Source organism: Ostrinia nubilalis, chromosome 11, assembly GCF_963855985.1.
Source record: "Ostrinia nubilalis chromosome 11, ilOstNubi1.1, whole genome shotgun sequence".
Taxonomy (NCBI): domain Eukaryota; kingdom Metazoa; phylum Arthropoda; class Insecta; order Lepidoptera; family Crambidae; genus Ostrinia; species Ostrinia nubilalis.
In genome coordinates, this window is record NC_087098.1 from 843,892 (window position 1) to 868,713 (window position 24,822).

Genomic DNA, 24,822 nt, shown 5'->3' on the forward strand with positions numbered 1-24,822 from the left:
GCCTTTAAGGTGAAAATACGCTCTCGTCTTAACCACTTAGCCTGTCTAGTAGCACATAGAAGTCTTTGTATAACAATTTCCTATGTCCATAAACGGCTGTAAATCAGCAAATAAAGAAAATAATAGTTAATCACACAAACAACTCACGAGTCATAAGGCGGCTGGTAGTGCGTCCTGCTCAGTCGGTCGCGCTCGGCGTGCAACGCGCGCGCCGCACGCTCTAGTCGCAGCGAGCGCGCGGTCAGCGGAGACTCCGCCCCCTCGGCGCCGGCGGGGCCCGCGGGGCCCGCCCCCATGCCCGCGCCTTCTTCGCACAACTGTAACTGTACGATGATATAATCAATATAATTGGAAAAATATGATCACCATTTTCCATTGGGACGTGTATAAGTGCCCTGTAGCCTTATTCACGTAACAAAACTTCAACGACAACAAATCGCTGCATGCGATCTTAGCGAGTAATCGTTCTATCGAAATAACCCTTATGAATACGGATTTAGAAATGTTTTTCAATGGCACGACATAACAAAACGTCAATGACAATAAATCGCTGAGTTGTGATCCTGTCGAGTAATCGTTCTATCAAAATGACCCTTGTAAATACGGATTTAGGGCTAGTTTTCAATGGGACGGCTTCTGAACGTCAGCGAGATCTTGACTGTCAAAATTCGTGAATTAGGCCACTGGGAAGGGCCAATGTACTGAATAAACCATTTCATCAGGTGAGATAGCGGCCAAAAGCTTCCTCTTTGTGGATAAAAAAAATACTTTGTCCTTTTACAGGCGTTAAATGCTTATTACCGGATGTCTGGATTTGAATTTTGCATTTTTATTGCAGCATTTTAATTCCAATTAGCATTATACATGCGCAATAAATGTGAGCTTATCTGATATCATTAATACAAAAGAAATCGCTTAAGTTAACTAGAAAGTACTAGACATGTTTCACAATATTCAACACTACAGATTTTTTTTAAATATTATTTACATTATGATTTATCCTACAAAAATCTTCATAATAATCTGTAATAGATCTTGACTAGTTCAAGATATGTTTAATTTCTAAGTGTACTATTGTAGGTTCAAAAATAATACTTAGGTTCTCATGCTATACAGGTGCTAAAATACACGGATGGATTAATAGATTAATAATAAAATACTTAACTATACTATTCAAAGAAGTTCGATCACTAAACCATAGCTAAAAGTTAGTCTATCCTTGATCTACTTTCTAAAGACTAAATTAATTGGTTCGCCACAAAGTATTTCAATTGATGCTTTAGTTTTAAAGATGTCTACTCACTTTTAGCTGTGGAAATAGTATGATTAATCATGTATCAGTTATGGATACGTTTAGAATACATTTAATTCATAACAGTTTAGGTATTACATTATTTTTGCTGTTTAAGCATTGTCTAACTACTTGGCAAAAGCAACAAAGTGCTTCACAATCAATATACAATTTCTATATAAATAAATACACTAAGCGTAGGTATTAATATAATTCTATGAAGCAGTGGGTACAATTTTGGTTTGAAGAATTTGTTTTGGCAAAAAAATTATCATGCTTCAGCTTTCAGTTCATATGTTTTCACGGTTTACGTTTAAAACGCTTATAAGGTAGTGTAAATAAAAACTAAAATTGGGGGTACAATAGTATTGGTTTGCTTGGTCTAACTAAATAATAACACAGTTTTACTTTGGATATCTTAAAAGCTAAAGCTAAGCGTATTTTTATTCTTGAACTAACATAATTTGTTAACTATCTTAATGGCTAGTACAAACTTTCAGCAAAATAAGTAGATTCAGCCAGCGCAATACTAACAAAATTTGTGCAATACATAGTTGTTTTTACCTTTCCCAGTCATTTATAGTTTATTATCTCTGTTGGACCTTTTCCAATTTGTTGTTTCATTCTTTGCTTCGAAATTAAATACACATTGTAACGTCACATAATTTATTTTCTAACAATTTCTTTATTATGGAGATAGATAGCTACTCCAAGGTTTTCTTGTTAAAATGTTAAGAATCTGTAAAAGCTGTTTGATGTAACGTCTCTATGCTCAAACTTGGTTCAATATTTTAAACTATTATGTTGCATTTTTACTATAAAATTATCACTTCACGGGATTTATTGCAACAATATCTATTTTAACGGTAAAAAAATATTTACCCTCCCGACGTATCAGCTCGGTTGCACGAGCCATGGTCGCGGGCAGACTTGGTTCAAGCTCAAGAGCAGGCTCAATCATTAGTTAAATATTTAGGCAACCACAGGCTTGTAACTACTCTTGACTGTCTAGACAGGCTTGTGATGTCTAGACTTGCAATTGACGATTTACAACGACGCTGGTAGGGCAAAAAAAGAATGAGACATGTATGTATAGGCTCCTTAAGAGCATTTGACGATTTGTAAGTACTAATTTAATTAGTTCAAATAAAATAGGAATACACGGGTCTTAACGTGACATTTATGAATGAGTTACATTATTTACTCACGGCTTGACGTTTCGGCTGTTATGCTGCAGCCGTGGTCACAAAAAGCTCAAGGATTGTAATGGAACGCTAAAGTTTAAAAAATCTTATAGTCCAAAGAAATTTTTAATTTCGCATTTGTATTCCTGGGAAAGGTATTGGCAGACGTGTCGAGTGCGACCGACCTGGCTGGAGGGCAGGCTTTCGGAGGAGGGCGGCGGCCGGTACACCGCGTGCCCGGGCGACATCGACGCCGGAGCCTGCCACACACGCACGCTTACATAACTACCTGTCTCTTTCACTCAACTTACGGTTATAGTGTGACTGAGCAAGACAAATATAGTGACTAGATCGGTAATCCGAGCCGATAAATTGTCAATTAAACAAAGTTATAAATCTTATATCAGGTAAATAGGTATACAAAACAAAGAGTAAGTACACTGTTCAATTACATGTAAATTAATTTTTAATTTAGAAATAAACGGTTTTATAACCAACTTTTTAATGATTGCTGTAAAACAATTTAAAAATGTCTGTATTATAAAACACATCATACGAGTATATTACATCGCTTTATGAATTATCAAAAGTACACCTATTCTTAAACTTTCACTTCTTAGTAATAAAATCGACATTTCAGTAAATAACTTAAACAAGTGAAGTACCTTATGCAATATTTAGCGGTATCTATTATTGTCTAGCGTTTTACCGAGTCAGCACGTGAGGTATGGAAGCAGCACGGGAGGACATTTTTGTAACGTCAGCGAGACATCATATTTGCTTCAGATTTGTATTTTCTATTACGTCATAATATGTCAATGTCGCTGACATAGCCCGACGGATTAGCAAGCTAAAGTGGCAATGGGCAGGGCATAATTATAGTACGCAGAACTGACGGCCGATGGGGCAGCAAGGTTCTGGAATGGAGGCCGCGTACCGGAAAACGCAGCGTGGGACGTCCACCTATACAAGGTGAACCGACGACATCGTAAAGGTAGCAGGGAAGCGCTGGATGCAGGCCGCTACCAATCGATCAACGTGGAAAGCATTAGGGGAGGCCTATGTTCAGCAGTGGACGTCCTATGGCTGAAATGATGATGTCAATGTCATCCCTTGCCGCTTCCATACCTCAGGCAATGACACAGTTAGGCGCTAGAGTTTTAAGTCAGAAATACCTACTAACTTTATTTTACAACACCATGTTCCATTACAGTGCGATTCAAACTTAATGGCGGCTCGGATATTAGCAGGTGCGCGCAGGTTTCTTCGCCCCGCTGATACATATTGTGTACTGCGCAGCGACTCGTGCGATGTTACGAGCCGCCATAAAGTTTGACTCGGACTGTATTTAAGTAAAGTCCGGTTACCAAGCAGCTCGCACACTCACTGCGGCCGCCCGTCGCACAGTCGCGACAGCAATATAATAGGGATGATGACTGGGTAATGAAATCGAAATTCTATTTAGTCCGTCAGACAGATAGTAAAAAAAAATAGGAGATATATTTTTTAGTTTTTTTCATAATCGAATAATTACAGTATTATATTGAGATGCAATGTCGCGTGACGTCACTTTTGAGTAAAAAATCTACTCAAGCGTGACGTAACGCGCCATTTCAACTCGATGTAGCACTGTTATTATTTAATTATGAAAGAAAATAAAAAATATGAGTCTAATTTGACGGACAAATAATTGAAATTTTGTCATCTAGCCATTTACGCGCGAGCGATAAGGATGGGTAGCTTGGGGTCATTGGACGAAATTCTACGGCTCGGCGACCGGACTTTAAATGAATATCAACGTTAAAATTTGACCAGCAATCAATGGCAGCTACAACTCACCGTGTGGTACTTGTGGTGCGACGCGTGGTGCGGATGAGGCGGGTGCGGCAGCGGGTGCGGACGTGACGGCGACGCGGCGAGCGGCGGCGACTCGCCGCGCCGCGACACCACGTTCATATGCTCGTAGCTGCCCACCTGACGTTAATGTTGTTACATTAGTATCCTTCTTCTTATCGTGTCGACAACAATTACAACAAACCTGCCCCCCTAGACAAAACGCACTTTTTGATCGAATCGAAAATCGAATCCGTCAAAACTCCATACAAAAAAGGGGCTTTTCGACCACTTTTCGACTGCTTTGCGATTATAATTTGCACTTTGTCTAGACCCACTAGTCTTGTCTGCGAGCACTGCTGTCGCGCTCGCACAGTCGCGACAACAATACAGGGTGTTAGGTAAATGGGTATATGAGCCGACACTAGCCCATGTTAACATGGTCATATAAATGGTATGGTGAAATCAGAAAATTGATATCTTCATTTTAATTATTTTAATTTTCATACAAATCGGATTTTATAAAATTTATTTTGTGTATGAATATTAAAAAAATTAAAATGAAGATATCAAATTTCTGACTTCACCATACCATTTATATGACTATGTTAACATGGGCTAGTGTCGGCTCATATACTCATTTACCTAACACCCTGTATAATGAGGGCTATCGTTTTTATACTTAACAGTTGGCACCCCTGGCGATTGACAGAACCTTACTCTACAGTGGCGCCATCTTGACGAGTGCAAATGCGATAGTCCTCCTACCACTTTCGCGCTCACCAGTTGGTGTCACTGTCTTCGCTACTAGCAAGTGACAGGACCTTACTTTACAGTGGCGCTAACTGGTGAGCGCTAAAACGATAGCCATCATTACGCGCGAGCGATAAGGCTTGGGGTCAATGGACAAAATTCTACGTGCTCGCAGACCAGACTATACACAGTGACAGCCCAAAACTCCGCTAGAAGAGTGGCGTTGTCAGCAGCATTCATAATGTATCCGTTACACGTTGATTACTAAATCAATAATTTAATCGCTAAGCCTAAATGGGTAACATGATGTACTGGATAATATGATAACCAAACCTTGTAAACATTCATGAAATGCAATAAACACATTCTGACTTTGACATTAAATCCTGCGTGCAGTTGCTCGGGTTTATACTGGCTTTGCCAAACTTGACCTTCACTGGTTGGGTTTTTATGTGAGGTCAAGCTCCTGGCTAAACAGGAGTTGTAGCGGTGGGAACGAGAGGTGGGAATAGGCCCCCCGTGTCAAATACAGTTTTTAGCCTCATATTCATTTGAGCAGCAACTTCTGTAGATAGAAGTAGAGTGAGGTTGCTCAAGTGGATATGAGGGTTAAGGCAGTTGGTAACAATGTTTGAGCGTGCGCTAAATCGTGGATCCGCGGCGACAAAAATTTTCTGCGAGCGAGTCATGTCTCAGGTTGAGACAGCGTCTCCATTTGAGCAGCCGCCAGTCGGCCGCTATATTAGAGATTGCCTCTAGTGAAGATTCCACTTTTCATGGTGTAACCTAACCTAACCTAAATACTTTTTATTGGATCTGTAGACATGTCTTTCAAGTCGTGTCAAAGAGAGAAAAGAAAACCCGTCACCAAATCGGTATCTATTCAACTTATAAATTAAGAAAACTATAATTTCACAGGTTTTAAACTTTTTACTAACATCAAATTCAAGCGAAGAGTAGGGGCAGCCTAGCTGTGGCTTGAACGGCCAGTCTGTAGACTGCCAGTACTGCCATCTGGCGCGACAGGCGCTAAACAAACATCCTTACAATTTTATTTAAATGTATCAAATAATTTATCAATTCAGGAAACTTTCAACAATACGTTCTGGAGTGGAGGCTGAATATTGGTAAGTGTAACATGAAATGTCTTCCAGATCAGGGCAAAGAATATGAAATGTAGTTGATAGAGTTGAACATAAAGATCGGAGCTGAGCTAAGCTAAGCTTCAGATCGGACTCAATAGACCCATCGCAGTCTAAGGTATGCTGATGATTTTATTAGTCAAGCTCCTGTAACAGGACTATTTCACCTGTTGGGGTACGTTGGTTATCAGCTAGTTTTGGTGGTCTATTTCTCCTGTTGGCCCACGTAGACTAACAGCTAGATGAACCAGGCTCGTTGACGAAGCACGATATACCAGGCCCTAGTGGGAAGCGTACCCGGGACTCGAGCTCCTCGGCGCGCGCCTCGGTGGACTGCTTCTCCTCCTGGATGAGGCGGATCTCGGTGTTGATGGCGTCGAGCTGCTCTTGCAGCATGAGCGCCAGCGCGGCCGCGTCCGTGTGCCCGCCTTCGACGCCGCCGTCCGACTCGTCGTTCTGAAGTAGGAAAATATTATTAGGCTGCTTGTATATGCTAATAAAAGTCGTTGGGCCTACGCAAGAATACGTGTCTCATCTACACACGAACCGCGTACATTTCTCCGGCGCGAAGTAATTACTGTCTGCGCTAGATACGACATGCGGCGGATGCGCACTGTGTGACAAATTTTCGTAGCTAGGTCCGTCGAAATTCTTGCCTTGTCTACGGCAGACACGGTGAAAATTCTTAGCGTGTACAAGAAGCCTAAAAGTACAGATAAACATGTTCATTACGAGCACGAAAGTCGAAACATTGCGTAATAAGTATGTTAATTTCGAGTTGTTCAAGCACGCCTGTTTTAAGTATGACATTTTATGTTCATACAGTCCAGTGGCTTGATCATGAGCAAAGCCACTAGACTTAAGTGCAAAGTAACCAAATAACAACGTACCTCTGCGTCGCTGGACACGTCGAAAGGCTGCTGCGAGGCTAGCGCGTGCGCTTGCTGCAGCTGCTCCCACGAACCATCCAGCTGTAAGGAGGTAAACATACAATTTTAATTAGAATACAAACACATATTTTATGGATAATCTACTGACGAGACGCATATAAATAGAGCCCATTTAACACCCTTTTTTGACCATTTAAGGCTTCATTGTAACGTTTAAAATACGAAACTTTTTAATAGCCTATTATTATACAATATTAACTGTATAGAGATCGAAAGTCTAGCCTTCACTAAATATTTTCTCGACGACAAAGAGATTTGGTAGAGCGAAGTTTTATGGTTACTAAGACAGTTCTTTCTATATTTGTTTGGGTTTTTAAGCATTGTTAGTTACATTTCGTTCGTTGGTTCGTTTCAGCCAAATGACGTCCAGTGCTGGACAAAGGCCTTCCCCAAGGTTTTCCATAATGAACGGTCCTGCGCTGCCCGCATCCAGGCTCTTCCCGCGACTTTTGCCAGATCGTCGGTCCACCTAGTAGGAGGCCTGCCCACGCTACGTCTTCCAGCCCGTGGTCGCCACTCGAGAACTTTCCTGCCCCAACGGCCATCGTCTCTACGAGCTATGTGCCCCGCCCACTGCCACTTGATTTTAGCAATTCTGCGAGCTATGTCGGTTACTTTGGTTCTCCTACATTTAGGGTTTAGTTACATTTACGGCGCTCGAAAGTTCGTTTTAAAGGTTATATCGCTTACCTTGGGCTGAAACAGCCCCACGGGCGGCTGGTGCGGATGCTGCGGGTGCGGCAGCGGGTGCGGGTGCGGCAGCGGGTGCGCGGCGGGCGACAGCGAGCGCGTCAGCGCGTCCGTCTGCTGGATGTTGAACGCGATCTCTTGCTCCAGCATCTGACGCTTCAGCTGGAATACAAGACGAGAAGTTAAATTAATGTTGAGTCATTCAATGATATACATAATTGGTTCCCAAAGTGGGGGGCACGCCTCCCAAGGGAGGCGCAAAGACCTTTAAAGGAGGCGCGGGCCATCTATGTACTTAAATATAAAAACCTGCGACCGCTGAGAGAATGCATTCCAGACTGCTCGATACGACCAATAAATAATTTTGACTGTAGGAGGGGGGGAAATTTTTTGTATGGGCGAAAGGGGGCGCGTCTCAAATAAGTTTGGGAACCAATGATATAGATCGTTTCATCCACGAAGACGCGCCCCACCACTTTTTGGTCGAAGGAAACGCGAGGCGAGGTTATCCATGAGTGCACACGCATATACAATAATGACGCTCGGATTGCTCGGATCAAACTCCCTGCACCCCGCGCTTCCCTTGACCAAAAAATGGTGGAGCGCATGTTCGTGGATGTTACAATCTATATTATACAGTTGAAACAAAGGCTGACAAAGGTGACTGAGTTCTCAGCCGCCACTCTTCTGCCACTTCTTCTCAGCATCAGCTCATTTATGTTGTCCCGATAGTGGTATTTGGGACGTGTATAAGCGCCCTAGAAAGGGCCAAAGTAATGAATAAATGCTTTGATTTCGAGTAGTTCGAGTAAAGATAACATTAATGGGAGATGTGAGGGGGCGGGGCCGGTGTCGCAGCAATATGCTCAAAAACAGAACACCTTGCTCGTTACAGTAATAATGACAGCAGCGACGTCATAGTGTAAACAGTTTACATTGCTTGCGTAGTACTAAAGATTATTTGAACATTGAGTACTGACACTGCAGTGGATAATAAGAACATGTTTTGATTACTTTGTGTGTGTGAATTTCTAATGCGACACTGAGTTTCGAACTCAGCACATTATATGGCTGAGTTCGAAATGATCTCTTGGTTGGGCGCGTGCTGTGTCAGCTAAAGCCCGGTCTGTGAGCACGTAGAATTTTGTCCAATGACCCCAAGGTACCCATCCCTATCCTTATATAATTACGCGCGAGCGATAAGGATGGGTAGCTTGGGGTCATTGGGCAAAATTCTACGTGCTCACAGACCAGACTATAGTATAGCGCCAGGCCTGTTCATCTCGAAAACAAAACACGCACGATGGCCCACCTACAGGATACTATTCGACAAGGCCTCACATACGAGCGAACATTGGCTTACGCACGCGTATTCTTGTGTATGATGGAAGAAAATAAAGAAAATGGTGTACTAAATACTGTGCAGTATTTAACTGCCTATAGTCTTTTTCACCTAAGATGATCCGTATGACGTTTCGAGTTTGAAAGATTTAGAGATGTCACATAACTAAACCATAGCGATTCATCTATCGATTTTTTTCGAAGAGTTAGTAAAACCTACTTTTAGAGAAATAATTTGTGTAGGTGTTATTTAACAAAAAACATGTTTTTTTTTAATTACAAATATTATTGTAACAATTTTTTATTGATAATATTCAAATTTCATGGTTCGTGTTCAAAAAAACGATTCCTAAAAAGTACTGGTTCTGTTTCTTTAAATTAAAAACTATTAATTTATTTTCAATGTGTTTATTAAAGTCAATAATCGAAAAATATAGTTGATTTTTGTGATGTTTTTAATGACTAAGTATTCACTGCAATCGATTAATGAACCGCGGAAATAATCGATTTTATTATACAAGAAATACCCCAGCACTAAATCTATTCCGTTTCACACATTGCGTACATTAAATAAAAAATATTTTTACATCGTATTTAATTAAAATATAATCAATAGACTCAGATTTTACTATATATTTCAAGACAAGTAGTTAATTTATTTTTATTATATTGCTAATAAAATACAAATATTTTTTCAAAAATATTCTGCATATGTAGTATGCGTAATATGGATAACCTTGAAGTGTCATACGGATCATCTTACGTGAAAAAGACCATAAATAATAATAAAAACACAGAATGTGTTTTTTTAAGTTGCCTCAAGACACTGAGAGGTAAATAAGTAGTTAATATTATTCATGATAATTTGTATTTCCTCCGCCATTTTCTGGAGTTTGGCACCTCACGTCACATCATTTTGCCGAAGTCAGCCCTATAGCTTCGGCGCAGTACCGATCACTGACGTTTGTCAACAAAATGGTGCTTGACTCTTGAGACAAGCTAAATTACACCATATTGTTAATGACATTGAGCATACATTTTTTTAAATACCTTCGCGAAGTAAAACTTTTGTACGTAGTACTTATTATTATTCTGTGGTATAGCGCACCTGCTCGGTCTCCATGCGCCACTTGGCGAGCTCCTTGAGCACGTCCTGCTTGTCGGCCAGCAGCTCGTCGGCGTACTTGCGCGTCTTGTCCAGCTCCTGCGTCAGCGCGTTCTTTTCGTCTAGCGCGTGCATCCGCTCTTTGAGGTGCACTTGCAACCTATAGACAAGTTAAGAGTTAATAATATTATTTAAAAGTACTATGGGCCACAGTTTCAGCTACCCATTTCTGTAGGCCTAAGATGCGCGCCGTGATAACTTTTATCGACGTCAAAATGTATGGGCAAAATCGATAAAATGGCGTGATAACCGCTTATCGCGAGGCGCATCTTAGGCCTACTGGTCATTTCGTTTAAATAGGTTGTTGAAACTGTGGCTGACAGTACTGTGACTGGAACCTGTTTAAATTCCATTGGAAATATTCGTCTACACAGTACACATCTTGCTAAACACTATGGCATTCGTTTGTTTCAACCCAAATCCGTTCACTCTGAACAAAGGCCTCCCCCATTAAATTTAAACAATGACCGATTCTGCGCTATGCATCCAACTGCTTCTTGCGATCTTCACCAGATCTTGCATCTAAATGGTTATTGGTGATATTTTGCAACAAAAATTCCACTAGATTACCGCTCCTATATTTTACTTGCTGATCGAACATCTGGCTCTCTAATAAACCTTAATAATACATTAGCTGGGCCAGAAAAGTTCCGAGTGGCGACCACGGGTTGGAAGACGTAGCGCGGGCAGGCCTCTCACTAGGTGGACCGACGATCTGTTGAAGGTCGCGAGAAGAACCTGGATGCAGGCAACACAGGACCGGTCACTGTGGAAATCCTTGAGGAGACCTTTGTCTAACGTCATTTGGCTGAAACGAATACAGTCCACTTCTTTCATTTCGTCGTTTCCCGGTCTAGACCCCTTAGGCCGGGTTCCCACTATGCCGGACCGGTATTTCTGCCGGAAACCGGACAACGGTGTTCACATTACACCGGATCACCGGATCCGAAATCCGAGCCGAATGAAGTGCGGGGAGCACGGGCGCGGCGGGGTGGGCCGCAACTCGTTCACATTACTCCGTTCCGGTGATTTTGCCGGCATTTTGTAGCGACAAAACGCTCGGTAAAAATGCCGGGCTCGGCGAAAACGCCGGATCCGGGATAATGTGAACAGCTTCATACAATTTGTACCGCCGCTAGGCTTTCCGGCGATTTTACCGGACCGGGAGATCTGCCGGTCCGGCATAGTGGGAACCCGGCCTTAGCAGACGTACCTGTCGTTAGACTCGGACAGCAGCTTGTCGACTGTGGCGGAGAGGCGCGTGTTATGTTCTTCGTTCATACGCAGGCGTTGGTTGAGGCGCATCAGCTCCGCGTTCTTTTCTTCGACGTTCGCTTCCAGCCGCTGGATGCGGTCTTCCGCGGACCCGTGCCTTTCTTGCGCCTGGGTAGAGAAATTAGGCTGTTGAAGGGATTTGTAAGCAGACAATATTACATACACAAAAGTTAAGGTTTTTGTAAACGGGCAATATACGACGATTTAAAAACTGGTTAATATTGTCTGACAATATTATGCCAATATTGCGTACTATATTGTTAACACTATATTGGCTGGCAAGATTATGAGTATAAGGGAAATATTAAACATCATTTGAGTGTTACCAAAATTTATAGTTTTGTGGGAGCAATATTGCTAATCAACGCACAAATTGCCGATCAATATTGTTGGTTAGTAAAAACTCGACTACAAAAGGAAATCATTCCACACTAAAATGGATCATGAGATAATGAGAAAAGCAGTAAGCGGGTCTCAAAAAGTCACAAGATTAATATTTGTCCAAGGGGATTTTATTGTACATAATAAACGAAACCAGGATTTAGGCACAATTCAACTCGGTAATTTGTATATTTCATATCGATTATTTCGTTTTTGGATATTATAATAGTTTTCCTTAATCAAAATTACAAATTACTGAGTTGATGGACTTATGTTACAAAGAATACATCAATCCTAATTATATTTACTTACCAATAGATGATAATATACCAGTTCAGTGGTGTCACAACTGTACCAAAATTGCACCTACATATTTGTGAAAAGATCATCATCTTCTTCTACGTCAATAGCGGAGTAGGATCGAATGTACGAAACATCTTTTGCGTCCACTAGTTTACATGGAAATTGGAATCGTATTGTATTTGGACCTAAAATAATCCAATATGTGGAGGCAGCATTGAACAGCATTATAACTCAAACTTGCCAATGTAAATAGGGGATCGGGGAGTATTCACAAATTAGTGATTGAGGTTAACTAACTCATAAAGATGCCAGGCCCCTTCACCGTTCGGCTATCGTGGCTTCAAACTTCAATATATTTTAATTATTGAGTCAGTTCACTTCCCAGTCCGATCCCCTAATTCCAACACTACAAATCACTTACCGTTCACCCGGACTTTGACCACACACACACAAACTACACAAATATAAAGAATTGGATTGGAACATACACCAACCTGGTTGAGGGCCTCCATACGGGCCTTCAACTGCTCCTCCATCTCGGGCAGCGAAGACATCTGGGCCAGTTTCTGCGTGGACAGTTCCAACTTCTCTTCAATGGCCGCGATCTTCTCTTCTTGCAGCTGCGGGACACGTGACATGCGTGAGGCGAGGTGGGGTATGTAGGTATGTGATTGGGCGCCATTTTCGTAGAATGTTTTTGTTTGTAGAGTAATATAGTAGTTATTTTAAGATTTCAAACGTTTCACGCGTGACGGTTAGAGATTGAAACAGATTATTTGATGGGAAACGCGAATTAAAACGGTCTATCTATGTCTACGGTTCTTATTTTGGATACGACGTTGTAAGATTTATGTCTGATTAAGATATTTTTCGCCATCTATGGCCAAATATTACAGAAGAAAAGGTAATACAGAGTTAACATTTTATTAATTGCATTCTAAACCATATATTAAAGAAGTGTATAATTAGATATTTACGTAAAGAAACAACAGTTTAAAAAACACAATATCATAGTTTGTATGGCCTAAAATCTTTCTACGAAAATGGCTTTTACAATGAAATCTACTGTTTTATACAGATACAGGTTGTTAAGTATTAGAACTATTCACACTGTTACTCGAATGGGTTGTAATACTTGTTAGTTTATACAAGGGTTGGTTGAATCACAATTCACACATTATCTACAATGTACAAAATTACCGTATCCACTTTACCATTGAATGTGAAGAACCACCTATTATGTTCCGTCAATATTTGAGGAAACTCTAGTAACTATTTGTGCGGCTTGCCCATGTTTAAAGGCTTAACCCATTCACTGTTGACATTTACAAAAAAAAACATACATACAGCCGAACATATAAATAACCTCCTCCTTTTTTGAAGTCGGTTATAAAAGTAAAAAATAGGTCTCAGCGTTTTGCACATTCAAGGATACAATCTATTACGTTTTCTTTTCTTCTTAAACTTTTTGCGCACTGGCAGCTAATAATTTTGCAATCCTAACTTCACCAGGACCTATTTTGGCCAGTATGTAGACGCTGTTAAGGTTGAATTTAGTTTGTACCTTGAGCTGAGCCTGCTTGTGCTGCAGCTCTTGTTCAAGCTTCTCGTTGAGGTCGTGCAGTGACGTGGACTCGCGCTGCGCGTTGAGGTACCGCTTCTCGAGGGTCGCTATCCTCTCCTCCTGGGGACACACAGGAGAAGAAACCATGAAACATAGGAAACATAAACAAATGTACAGAGGAAACTAATAAGTAAAGGATAGACTTGGTTAAGATAACAACAGGACATAATGCAGACTCAAGTTCTCAAGGTGGCGTTCTCAGCAGCAGCGTGTGAGGGGTTTTGCCGCGAAGATCGGCTACGTAAACCATCTTCGGGCGCATCAGAGCCTCATCAGTTAGAAGTCGAAGTGGTCGCAATAGCCGAAATCCGGTCGAATGATGATTATCATCATTATGCAGACTTAGAGAAAGATTGAGTGATAGAGAAGTGGCAGTAGACAGACAAAAGTATGTAGGTTTATAAATAGCTTTATAATTTCGTCATCACAAGTCTCACCTGGTCCTCCTTCTGCGCGACGTTCTCTCTCAAGTCGCGCTGCAGCTTGGAGCACTCGTCCTGCTTCTTGGTGAGCTCCTTCTGACTATACTTCCAGCCCAGACACCTCTTACACCTGCTGTCGTCATCACAAGTCTCACCTGGTCCTCCTTCTGCGCGAAGTTCTCTCTCAAGTCGCGCTGCAGCTTGGAGCACTCGTCCTGCTTCTTGGCGAGATCCTTCTCGCCTATAGACAGTCACTTCTCCAGCTCATAGACCTCTTATACCTGCTGTCGTCATCACAAGTCTCACCTGGTCCTCTTTCTGCGCGAAGTTCTCTCTCAAGTCGCGCTGCAGCTTGGAGCACTCTTCCTGTTTCTTGGCGAGCTCCTTGTCATCCTTGACAACACTCCTCCAGCCCAAACACTCCTGACGACTGCTGTCATCACCACAAGTCTCACCTGGTCCTCTTTCTGCGCGACGTTCTCTCTCAAGTCGCGCTGCAGCTTGGAGCACTCGTCCTGCTTCTTGGTGAGCTCCTTCTGACTATACTTCCAGCCCAGACACCTCTTACACCTGCAGTCGTCACCACAAGTCTCACCTGGTCCTCTTTCTGCGCGACGTTCTCTCTCAAGTCGCGCTGCAGCTTGGAGCACTCGTCCTGCTACTTGGCGAGCTCCTTCTCTCCCTTGGACAGCAGCTCCTCCAGCTCGGAGACCTCTTAAACCTGCTGTCGTCATCACAAGTCTCACCTGGTCTTCCTTCTGCGCGACGTTCTCTCTCAAGTCACGCTGCAGCTTGGAGCACTCGTCCTGCTTCTTGGCGACATCCTTCTGACCTTGGACACCACTCCTAGACACCTCTTACACCTGCAGTCGTCATCACAAGTCTCACCTGGTCCTCCTTCTGCGCGAAGTTCTCTCTCAAGTCGCGCTGCAGCTTGGAGCACTCGTCCTGCTTCTTGGCGAGCTCCTCCTTGCCCTAGACAGCTGCTCCTCTAGCTCAGACACTCCTGACAACTGCTGTCGTCATCACAAGTCTCACCTGGTCCTCCTTCTGCGCGACGTTCTCTCTCAAGTCGCGCTGCAGCTTGGAGCACTCGTCCTGTTTCATGGCGAGCTCCTTCTTGCCCTGGACAGCTGCTCCTCCAGCTCAGACACTCCTGACAACTGCTGTCATCATCACAAGTCTCACCTGGTCCTCCTTCTGCGCGACGTTCTCTCTCAAGTCGCGCTGCAGCTTGGAGCACTCGTCCTGCTTCTTGGCGAGGTCCTTCTTTCCCTGGACAGCAGCTCCTCCAGCTCAGACACTCCTGACAACTGCAGTCGTCATCACAAGTCTCACCTGGTCCTCCTTCTGCGCGACGTTCTCTCTCAAGTCGCGCTGCAGCTTGGAGCACTCGTCCTGTTTCATGGCGAGCTCCTTCTTGCCCTGGACAGCTGCTCCTCCAGCTCAGACACTCCTGACAACTGCTGTCATCATCACAAGTCTCACCTGGTCCTCCTTCTGCGCGACGTTCTCTCTCAAGTCGCGCTGCAGCTTGGAGCACTCGTCCTGCTTCTTGGCGAGGTCCTTCTTTCCCTGGACAGTGGCTCCTCCAGCTCAGACACTTCTGACAACTGCTGTCATCATCACAAGACTCACCTGGTCCTCCTTCTGCGCGACGTTCTCTCGCAAGTCGCGCTGCAGCTTGGAGCACTCGTCCTGTTTCTTGGCAAGCTCCTTCTCTCCCTTGGACAGGCGTTCCTCGAGTTCCGAGACCTTGTTGTTGAGCTCGGCCACCCGCCGCTGCCACGAGCTCAGTTCCGCTGACTGCAAGCGGAGTAAGGAGTATAACTCGAGTACGAATCGATGTGAGAGTTTTGAATTGGGAGCGAAAAGGACGCTAAGATTATATTTTTACAGAAGTAATGAACAGATTTTTAAAATCATTTGAATATGGGTAAGATTTCGGCAATTTTAGAAAAAGTTAGTTGAAATTAAATGGCATTAGCAATGCCAATTGTCTTATACATACACATATAGCTAAAGCCATACCATATTTTTTAATATACTGAAAAAGCTCACAAGAACCTAGGCGTTCCATTTACCGGTTAAGATACCGAAATGACCGAATAATATTTAACATTATTGTTATTCCACAACCAAAGTATAAATAAATTAGATGCCAATTGTGAACTTACCTTCCAATAAAGCTAATCACGATTGCTATAGTTGAATAATTATATTACTTGTGGCATGAAGTGTCAGTGTTAGTGGTAGTGAACCTAATGACATTGTTAGTATGATGCTGTGACGTGTCGCACTACTGGTAGGGCTTACATGCTCTAAAGTCTAATGCACTAAATACAAACCCTTGATGTATCTATAAAAATATTATAGATTGATCAAATTAACGATCAATCTACAACATACACAGGTGACAACGCTGATCAGTAATCAGATCATTGATTAATCAATTGTTAGCAGATTTCTCCACTGATTAGTGATCAACTCACCATGATTGACTGAAGGGTTTGTATTTGCAATTACTTACATTTCAAGGTACTGACTTTTTTGGTTAGATTCATGCTTGTATTCCTATTTTTTCTAATTATCGGGTGTAACTTAAAGAATAATAAATAATTCAACAAAATGAAACTAAAAACGGTTTTGGTGTACGTAAATGGCCGTGGTGTTCTAACTAAAATTGGTATAAGGTGGATTCATAATATACTTGTATGTTTGCATATCATTTTAAGCTTTGTTTGGTTAAATATGGGGCTCTATCATACGATGCAGCGAGCAAGCATATGCAATTAGTTCAGCAATGACCAGGGTTAGTGCACATGGCGACACTGTCGAGCAATGGCGCCCGCACCCTTTGACTGGGGCAGGTTAGTTTTCTTATGAATGCTGATGGATAATAATTTCCATAAAATATCCCACTGTAAATCTTATCAACTGCTTGAAAACTGAATTTTAAATTCTTTTACAGCATGTTATTTGCTTATAAGTTTGCTTACAATTTGAGCAGTGAGTTCGGTTCGCAAAAAATTATAACGTAAAAAAATATTAATTTTTTGTTACAACGAAAATAAAGTTGTACGGTATTGAGTAAATAAGAAATGAATAAAAGGTGTCATATTTTGTATCCGGGAGAGACGTTATTTTTGATAGTAACAATAAAGAAACTTTCAACACAAAACTTCTGAAGTTATGATCCATCAGCAAACACAACATTGTTAGTTATATCATTATAATGCATGGCTTGACTGGTTTGTTCTCTCTAACCTGCTTGGCGATCGTGTTATGGAGCTCAGTGATACGCTTGTTGTTGTCCGATTCGCCGTTTACATTATTTTCCTGCGTCCACCATCACAAAATAAAACGTTACAAACGAAAAACACTAAAACAGGGCAACATACGCATAGGTGGCGCCACTGTCGTGTTACAAAACGACAGAGGCTCCCTCTACAATCTATTTATTTGTTCGCGAGTGTTCGAGTGGTTTCGTTAAGCTTAAGTTTTACTCAATTTTACTCAATATTAATACAGTTTATTGAATACAACTGTTTGCAAGAGATATTTAATTGCTATAAAAATTGAGTAAAACCATAATTAAGGGCAGTACTAAGACATCATACTAAGACTTGTACATTGCCATTCTCTAAGCTTCTAGGAAATCATAAACAAATGTATTATGTCTTTGTTCGTGTTGAGTGTGATGTGTATCACTGTTTTAATTTAATATTGAATCTTATAACAAACAGATTAATATGTTAAACAACAACTATAATCAAAAAGATAGATGCAAAGTTAATTTACACACTTTTATACAAGAGAAAATAAGTACGGAAAATATATTTGTACATAGTAGACAGACTTGAACTTCAGAAAATACCAATTTGTACACATAAAACGATAAAGCTTGTAAAAATATGTAAGTAGGTATGTCATTTTGTGTTTAAAAGTTCGATATACTTAAGCACTCTATAATACTAATCAGTACCAAAAGAAGTTCTTGAGTTGTACCCACAAATGGATTGCGATTCTTATAATTAGATCAAGTGCGATATGTGGCTACTGATTAATATTATCTTCTTTAGTTAGTTCTAAAACTATATCAACTTTTCTAAATTTGGTGTCTTGTGTTCAGATAGATAATATAATCTTTAAATTTTCGCAGATATTAATTGATATAGAAATTCTGTCAAATCAGATATAGTGGCCTGTGATGCTTGACTGACATACCAAACCAACTAGCTCGCTAATTTCTTTTTTAGACTCGGTTCCCAGCGGAGCTACTCCCAATCGATTTCTGGCTCTATTATTATCGCTCTTGCTGGCATCTCGCTTTGCGTGAGAGAGACAGAAAAATTCGAAACTTCGAAAAACGTTGGGAGTAGTCCTGCAGAATGGAACAGTAAATACTCCTTTAGCCTAGCCGCAGACCACCGAATTTTTGTTGGCCAGTATGAACAAGTATGGAAGTGCGCATGTCAACGTGAAATTGTGAACTCTGTCAGTTTATAATATAACGCGTTAGATTGTAAACTAACAGTGGGTTAGGTTAGGTTAGATTGTAATTTAACTACGTCAGATTATAATCTGACGGAATTCACAATTTTACGGTGACACGCACATTGGTAATGGTATCGGCCGATACTTCTTACAAATTAGAATTGGGCCCAACTACCGGCCGACTAAAAGTCTGCAGTCTGCGGGAGGCTTACACCTACTTCTAACCATATTCTACTCTATTTGCAGGCATATAAAGTGAGTATTACCTTAGGCTGCTGAGGCTCGCCGTTTTGGTCTGGCGAGCCGGTGGGCACCGTGCCGTTCTCCTTCGGCTTGTCGTCTTGGCCGGTGGACGACTTGTACTGTTGTAACTGGCGATTAAATAGACGAATATTAATGTCTTACAACCATGAAGAAGTATCGAATATTTGCATTATTGACAAAGCAGTATTACTTACTTCTTCTTTGGTTAACGATAACTCTTCTTCTAAGGCCGTATTCCTTTCTAACGCCACTCGTAACCTTTCCCTGACCTGAAAATAATAAAATTTGACTGTTAAGATCACTGTGATCAAATTATTCGAAACTTGATGCCAGGCTGACATTCTACATACATATTATTTATTCCTCATTGACTTGTTTGTGTATGTTGTTAAGTCCAAAATAATTAAACAGCGAGTAGGTATCCTTATTTAGCCGACTCCCTAATAAGTCGACTTTGCGGAAACATTCCAAATCTAGAGGGATTATTCAGGTCTACCTTCTCAGCAGAAGGCGTCGATTCTAGTACCCAAAGTGCCAGCCTCTAAGCGACAGAAGGAAACATCGCATCGGTTAAAACCCCTCACGGAGGCAACAGGTATTGAGAGGCCATTTTACTGGGTAAAAAATTTTACCTTCTCGTCCAGCGCCTTGTGGTGCTCGAAGAGGCTCTTGAGCGCCTTCAGAACCTCGACCTCGGAGGACACCCCGGACTGCGCGGCCGCCTGCCGCTTCACCACGTCATGCGCAGCGAGCATCGTGCCGCGACACCAGGCATTATGCTGCGCTGTTCAGGACAGTCATCCAGGCTTACCTTCTCGTCCAGCGCCTTGTGGTGCTCGAAGAGGCTCTTGAGCGCCTTCAGAACCTCGACTTCCGAGGAAACCCCAGACTGCGCGGCCGCCTGCCGCTTCACCACTGTCATGCGAGCGAGAGTCGTGCCGCGACACCAGGCATTAAGTTGCGCTGTTCAGGACAGTGCTCCAGGCTTACCTTCTCGTCCAGCGCCTTGTGGTGCTCGAAGAGGCTCTTGAGCGCCTTCAGGACCTCGGAGGACACCCCGGACTGCGCGGCCGCCTGCCTCTTCACCACGTCATGCGAGCGAGAGTCGTGCCACGACACCAGGCATGATGCTGTATTGTTCAGGACAGCTCTCCAGGCTTACCTTCTCGTCCAGCGCCTTGTGGTGCTCGAAGAGGCTCTTGAGCGCCTTCAGCACCTCGACCTCGGAGGACATCCCGGACTGCGCGGGCGCCTGCCGCTTCACCACGTCATGCGCAGCGAGTCGTGCCGCGACACCAGGCATAATGCTGTATCGTCGAGGACAGTTCTCCAGGCTTACCTTCTCGTCCAGCGCCTTGTGGTGCTCGAAGAGGCTCTTGAGCGCCTTCAGCACCTCGACCTCCGAGGACACCCCGGACTGCGCGGCCGCCTGCCGCTTCACCACTGTCATGCGAGCGAGCATCGTGCCGCGACACCAGGCATGATGCTGTATAGTTCAGGACAGCTCTCCAGGCTTACCTTCTCGTCCAGCGCCTTGTGGTGCTCGAAGAGGCTCTTGAGCGCCTTCAGCACTTCTACCTCGGAGGACACCCCGGACTGCGCGGCCGCCTGCCGCTTCACCACCGTCATGCGAGCGAGCATCGTGCCGCGACACCAGGCATTATGCTGTATCGTTGAGGACAGTGCTCTAGGCTTACCTTCTCGTCCAGCGCCTTGTGGTGCTCGAAGAGACTCTTGAGCGCCTTTAGAACCTCGACTTCGGAGGACACCCCGGACTGCGCGGCCGCCTGCCGCTTCACCACCGTCATGCGCAGCGAGCGCTCGTGCCGCGACACCAGACATTCTAGGTGCTCGAGTAGCAACTAAAAAAGAGTAGATAACATGAGAAAAGTAATTGATAATCGCTCATTACACAGGGAAAAGGGTGAGCCAAGTGATCGTTCTCTCATCACACAGCGGTAAAAGAGTGAACCATGTAATCATGTAACGGTTCACTCAAACAAATGGAGGCGGCGCGCCCCTTCTAGTATAAATGGGGCACGGTCGTAACCACAGGCGGAAGCTTAGGGTTAAAATAATGGAAAATATGAAATATCCAACTAATCACGTATGCATAGCAAGATTTCAACTATACCCTCGTCTTTGGTTTAGTGGCTATCCTACCATAAATCAAACCTGCTATTTCATGCAGGTGTGACTGGTGTACCTATGTGATGCTCTCTCGCTCAAATCTAGAAAAACTTACAATTTCGTTTAATCATTTACCGATTGGTGTTTAATAAATCAATACAACCCTCGAGGTCTAAAATTAAATTCAAAATACATTATAATTTATGTACAATTTAATGCTGTTGAAACATTGTTAAACAAATAAAATAAAATAAAAATAATCAAAACAATCACTTCAATCCAACCACAGCCTTTCACATTAAAAGTACCAAAAATAAATCCGACATCCGAGCCTGACCATCATATTAACATTTCTAATGAAGTAAGTACATCGCAGTCCTCCTAGGAAGACGGTCCAGCCGCCATTGTGGCTGAATTATTTAGCGCACCTTTCGTGGAATAAGGCAAATGAAAGGACCGGGAGCGCCCGCTCCTGCTGTTTTATTGTCTCGTGGTCAGGGTTGATAAAAACAATCAAATGTTAGGGTGAAGGGATGATAACATGCTGGTCTTGGCTTTTCTCGAGTATCGGAAGAATCTTGTTATTTGCTTTATTCTACTGGCACTTCATCTTCTGTTTCGAGTTTAGCGCTAATGCTAGGAATCAGGAAAGTGGACTCCTTTTTCCTAACCTGAACTCATTTATGCGGTTCTTTGCATATTTTTTTCGCCTTAAAAAAGAAGTTTTATGATCCAAGGTTTTAAGGTTCGGCCAAACCTACGCGATCAACCGGCGTGCAGCGATGGCGATCAATGTATTTAGGTCTGGTCGCCATCGCTGCACGCCGGCTGATCGCGGTGTGATCGCGTTGGTTTGTCCGAACCCTTACTTTCCATAAACTAGGTTCATTTCCGATTTATAATATAATGCTCTATCTCTACTTGATTTTATGAATTTGTCTCAATTGAGAGGTTCAGAAAATCATCATGTCTACCCCTAACTAAAATAAAGAGTGTAGAGACAAAAAGCAGATAGTACGATATGACAAGACCATTTTTCTATTAACTTGGCAGCCCTGGCAGTCCTGGGCGGCTCAAGAGCACTGCGTAATGTGAGTGGATAGTTCCCGGGGGTCTCGGCGTCGTGGATGCGGTGGATTTACGCGATTACGGCGTAAAACAGTTTTAAAACCGCAAGAATACCTGGAGGGACACCGCGGGACCGACCATTGTAAAATGCTTAGGCTTAAAAACACGCGATTCATTGAAAGAATTAGCCTAGGGCCACTTTCACGGTTTTCTAATACAGATAATGATTATAATTTGTTATCTGTTTACGCGATTACGGCGTAAAACAGTTTTAAACCCGCAAGAATACCTGGAGCGACCACCGCGGGACAGACCATTGTAAAATGCATACTACGCAATCAAAAAATTTGAAAGAATTAGGACCACTTTCACCAGTTCTTGTTACAGATGGTTATCTTAAAAACGCTAACTGGTAATAACAATCTGAGAGTCAGAGAACTGTGAACCCAAAATTCCGAATATTGTAGTTGATCTGAAGTATAAGGCCTGCCACATACTCGTACACGGGACAGCTTGAAACAGCAGTATCCGACAGCTTCAAGCTGAAACTACGTACGACACGGTATCGCTAGAGCAGTCACAATAAGATTCCGTAGTTTGCTATGCTGTCACAACTTGAAGTTGTCGATACTAGTTGCTTCAAGCTATTCGTGTAGCGGGGGCCTCAGGTTTTAATTGGCTATATCAATGAATTCACACTTAAGCTACAGGCAGAAGCCTATACACAATTACATTTTTTTAATCATTTATCAGTGGTTTCGTTTTCACTTAGATTTCTCTAATGTCCACTTAATCGATCACTTTAAACCTCGCTGAGCTGTGTAATAGATACGGGGCGCTTGATGGATCGTCCTCCAGTAGTCGCAGATAAAGGAATGTGGTATTATAATCAGATAAATCGATAGAAAAGCTTCGATTATTTTACTTTTCTTTCTTTGGCTATCCTAAAACTGTTTGGGCTCTTGCAAAATTCATCTTTTAGTTTACAGCTGTTTTTTTTTATTTTTAAATTGATAGAAAATGAAAGATGTAATAACTATTTTTACAAGTACATACCCTGGTGTTGTTCCTCTCTGCCTTGAGCTCTGAGATCTCCTCCTCTCGCTCTAACAGCTGTTCCCTGGCCTGGTTGAGTTCCTTCGTTAGCGTCGCGAATTCCTGTGGAAAAAATAACCAAACGTTAGTAGAGGTTCGATTTCCTAGAAAAAATACACGGTTTCGATGAAAATGTTCAATTTATAGAACCAAGGCTCGTTTTCTGAATTGAGATTTTTAGCTAGAAATCTCATTTTCTATTAAGACCTACATTTATAAGCTTAAGTTCATAACGAAGATGCTAAAAATCTTAATTAAAAAACCGGGCCTTAGAACTCATAAACGAGTGACCTGAAAATGGCCTCCAATATTTTATTCTTCGAAATCCTAAAAAACTTCAGTGAGAACATTTTAAAGCGCATAATATTCTGGAATTGAGGGCACTTGTTCCAATGAGGTCCACAAGCCTGCGAGCTGCCCTCGAGGGAATACGAACGAGGTCGGCGTTACAGGGCCACCTCCTCTTAGAGGTTTTAATTGGCTGGCAATCAGGGCCTCTATTACGAAATCAAGAGAGGTTTTTATTTACTAGATTTTTTTTATTAGCTCCACCTATACGTTGCCTGTATCGAATATGAAATTGAATGTTTTTCTCGCGGAGTTTGTTTGATCTGATTTTTAGGTATTTTTATTGATAAAGTTGAAAAACAAGACTATTCCCACCTCTAGTTCCCACCGCTGCAACTCCTGTGCAGCCAGGATCTACAACTCAACCGCTTGTAAAAACCAACGAGTGAAGGTCAAGTTAGTCCCGGGGGAAAGTTAAACTGTCATTGGACCCGCATCGAAATTAATCAGAAGAACATAGGAGGAGTTCGAAGTTAAGGTCCGACTTCAGTGCAAAGCGGAGTGATGAAGTTTAAAAGTAAAACAACGACAGCACGTCAAGCTATGCACTGCGCGGTGTGTTATTCAGTTGTAATAGGCATATAAAGGTAGCAGGGAAGCGCTGGACGCTACCAATCGATCAACATGGAAAGCATTGGGGGAGGCCTATATGTTCAGCAGTGAACGCCCTATGGCTGAAATGATGATGAGGCGCTATTTTGCAATAAAAACGTATTTTGGATGTGCTGTCAACTGTGCTTCTACTACTTCAAAAATGAATCCTAAGCTAAACGTAAAAATTTAAATCCATACGCTCTGCTCAAATGTAAAACATTTTAAGTATTTTTCAATGTGAAAAACTCTACTTGTGTTTCAATAAAACCTTTGAAGCATTATTTATTTCATTTAATTACAAGAATTTCTTCGCTTTGTTAAAGATTGCAATCTTTCTTCAACTCGGGAGTGCAACAAAACAAAAATTAAGCTGAAACAATTAAAACAACTCTTAGTTCTTTAGCTTGTAGAATAAGTTATGAACTCTGAGACTTGAAATTAATTGTACATTTTCTTGTAGTTCTTATATTAT

The 24,822-nt window shown here is 42.3% G+C and overlaps 1 protein-coding gene across 1 annotated transcript in view; it reads right to left on the bottom strand.

Annotated features, from left to right (window-relative positions):
- The window catches only part of LOC135075959 (liprin-alpha-3), a 171,627-nt gene that overhangs the window by 20,063 nt on the left and 126,742 nt on the right, over positions 1-24,822 (bottom strand). The window contains exons 2-16 of the mRNA XM_063970406.1: positions 23,370-23,471; positions 20,813-20,977; positions 19,310-19,384; positions 19,118-19,222; positions 17,622-17,693; positions 15,993-16,160; positions 13,873-13,992; positions 12,803-12,928; positions 11,563-11,732; positions 10,293-10,449; positions 7,844-8,005; positions 7,094-7,174; positions 6,501-6,659; positions 4,315-4,449; positions 148-323 (exon numbers count right to left, since the gene is read on the bottom strand). Coding sequence (XP_063826476.1) covers positions 148-323; positions 4,315-4,449; positions 6,501-6,659; positions 7,094-7,174; positions 7,844-8,005; positions 10,293-10,449; positions 11,563-11,732; positions 12,803-12,928; positions 13,873-13,992; positions 15,993-16,160; positions 17,622-17,693; positions 19,118-19,222; positions 19,310-19,384; positions 20,813-20,977; positions 23,370-23,471 — 1,973 coding nt within the window. The remainder of the gene's footprint in view (positions 1-147; positions 324-4,314; positions 4,450-6,500; positions 6,660-7,093; positions 7,175-7,843; positions 8,006-10,292; positions 10,450-11,562; positions 11,733-12,802; positions 12,929-13,872; positions 13,993-15,992; positions 16,161-17,621; positions 17,694-19,117; positions 19,223-19,309; positions 19,385-20,812; positions 20,978-23,369; positions 23,472-24,822) is intronic.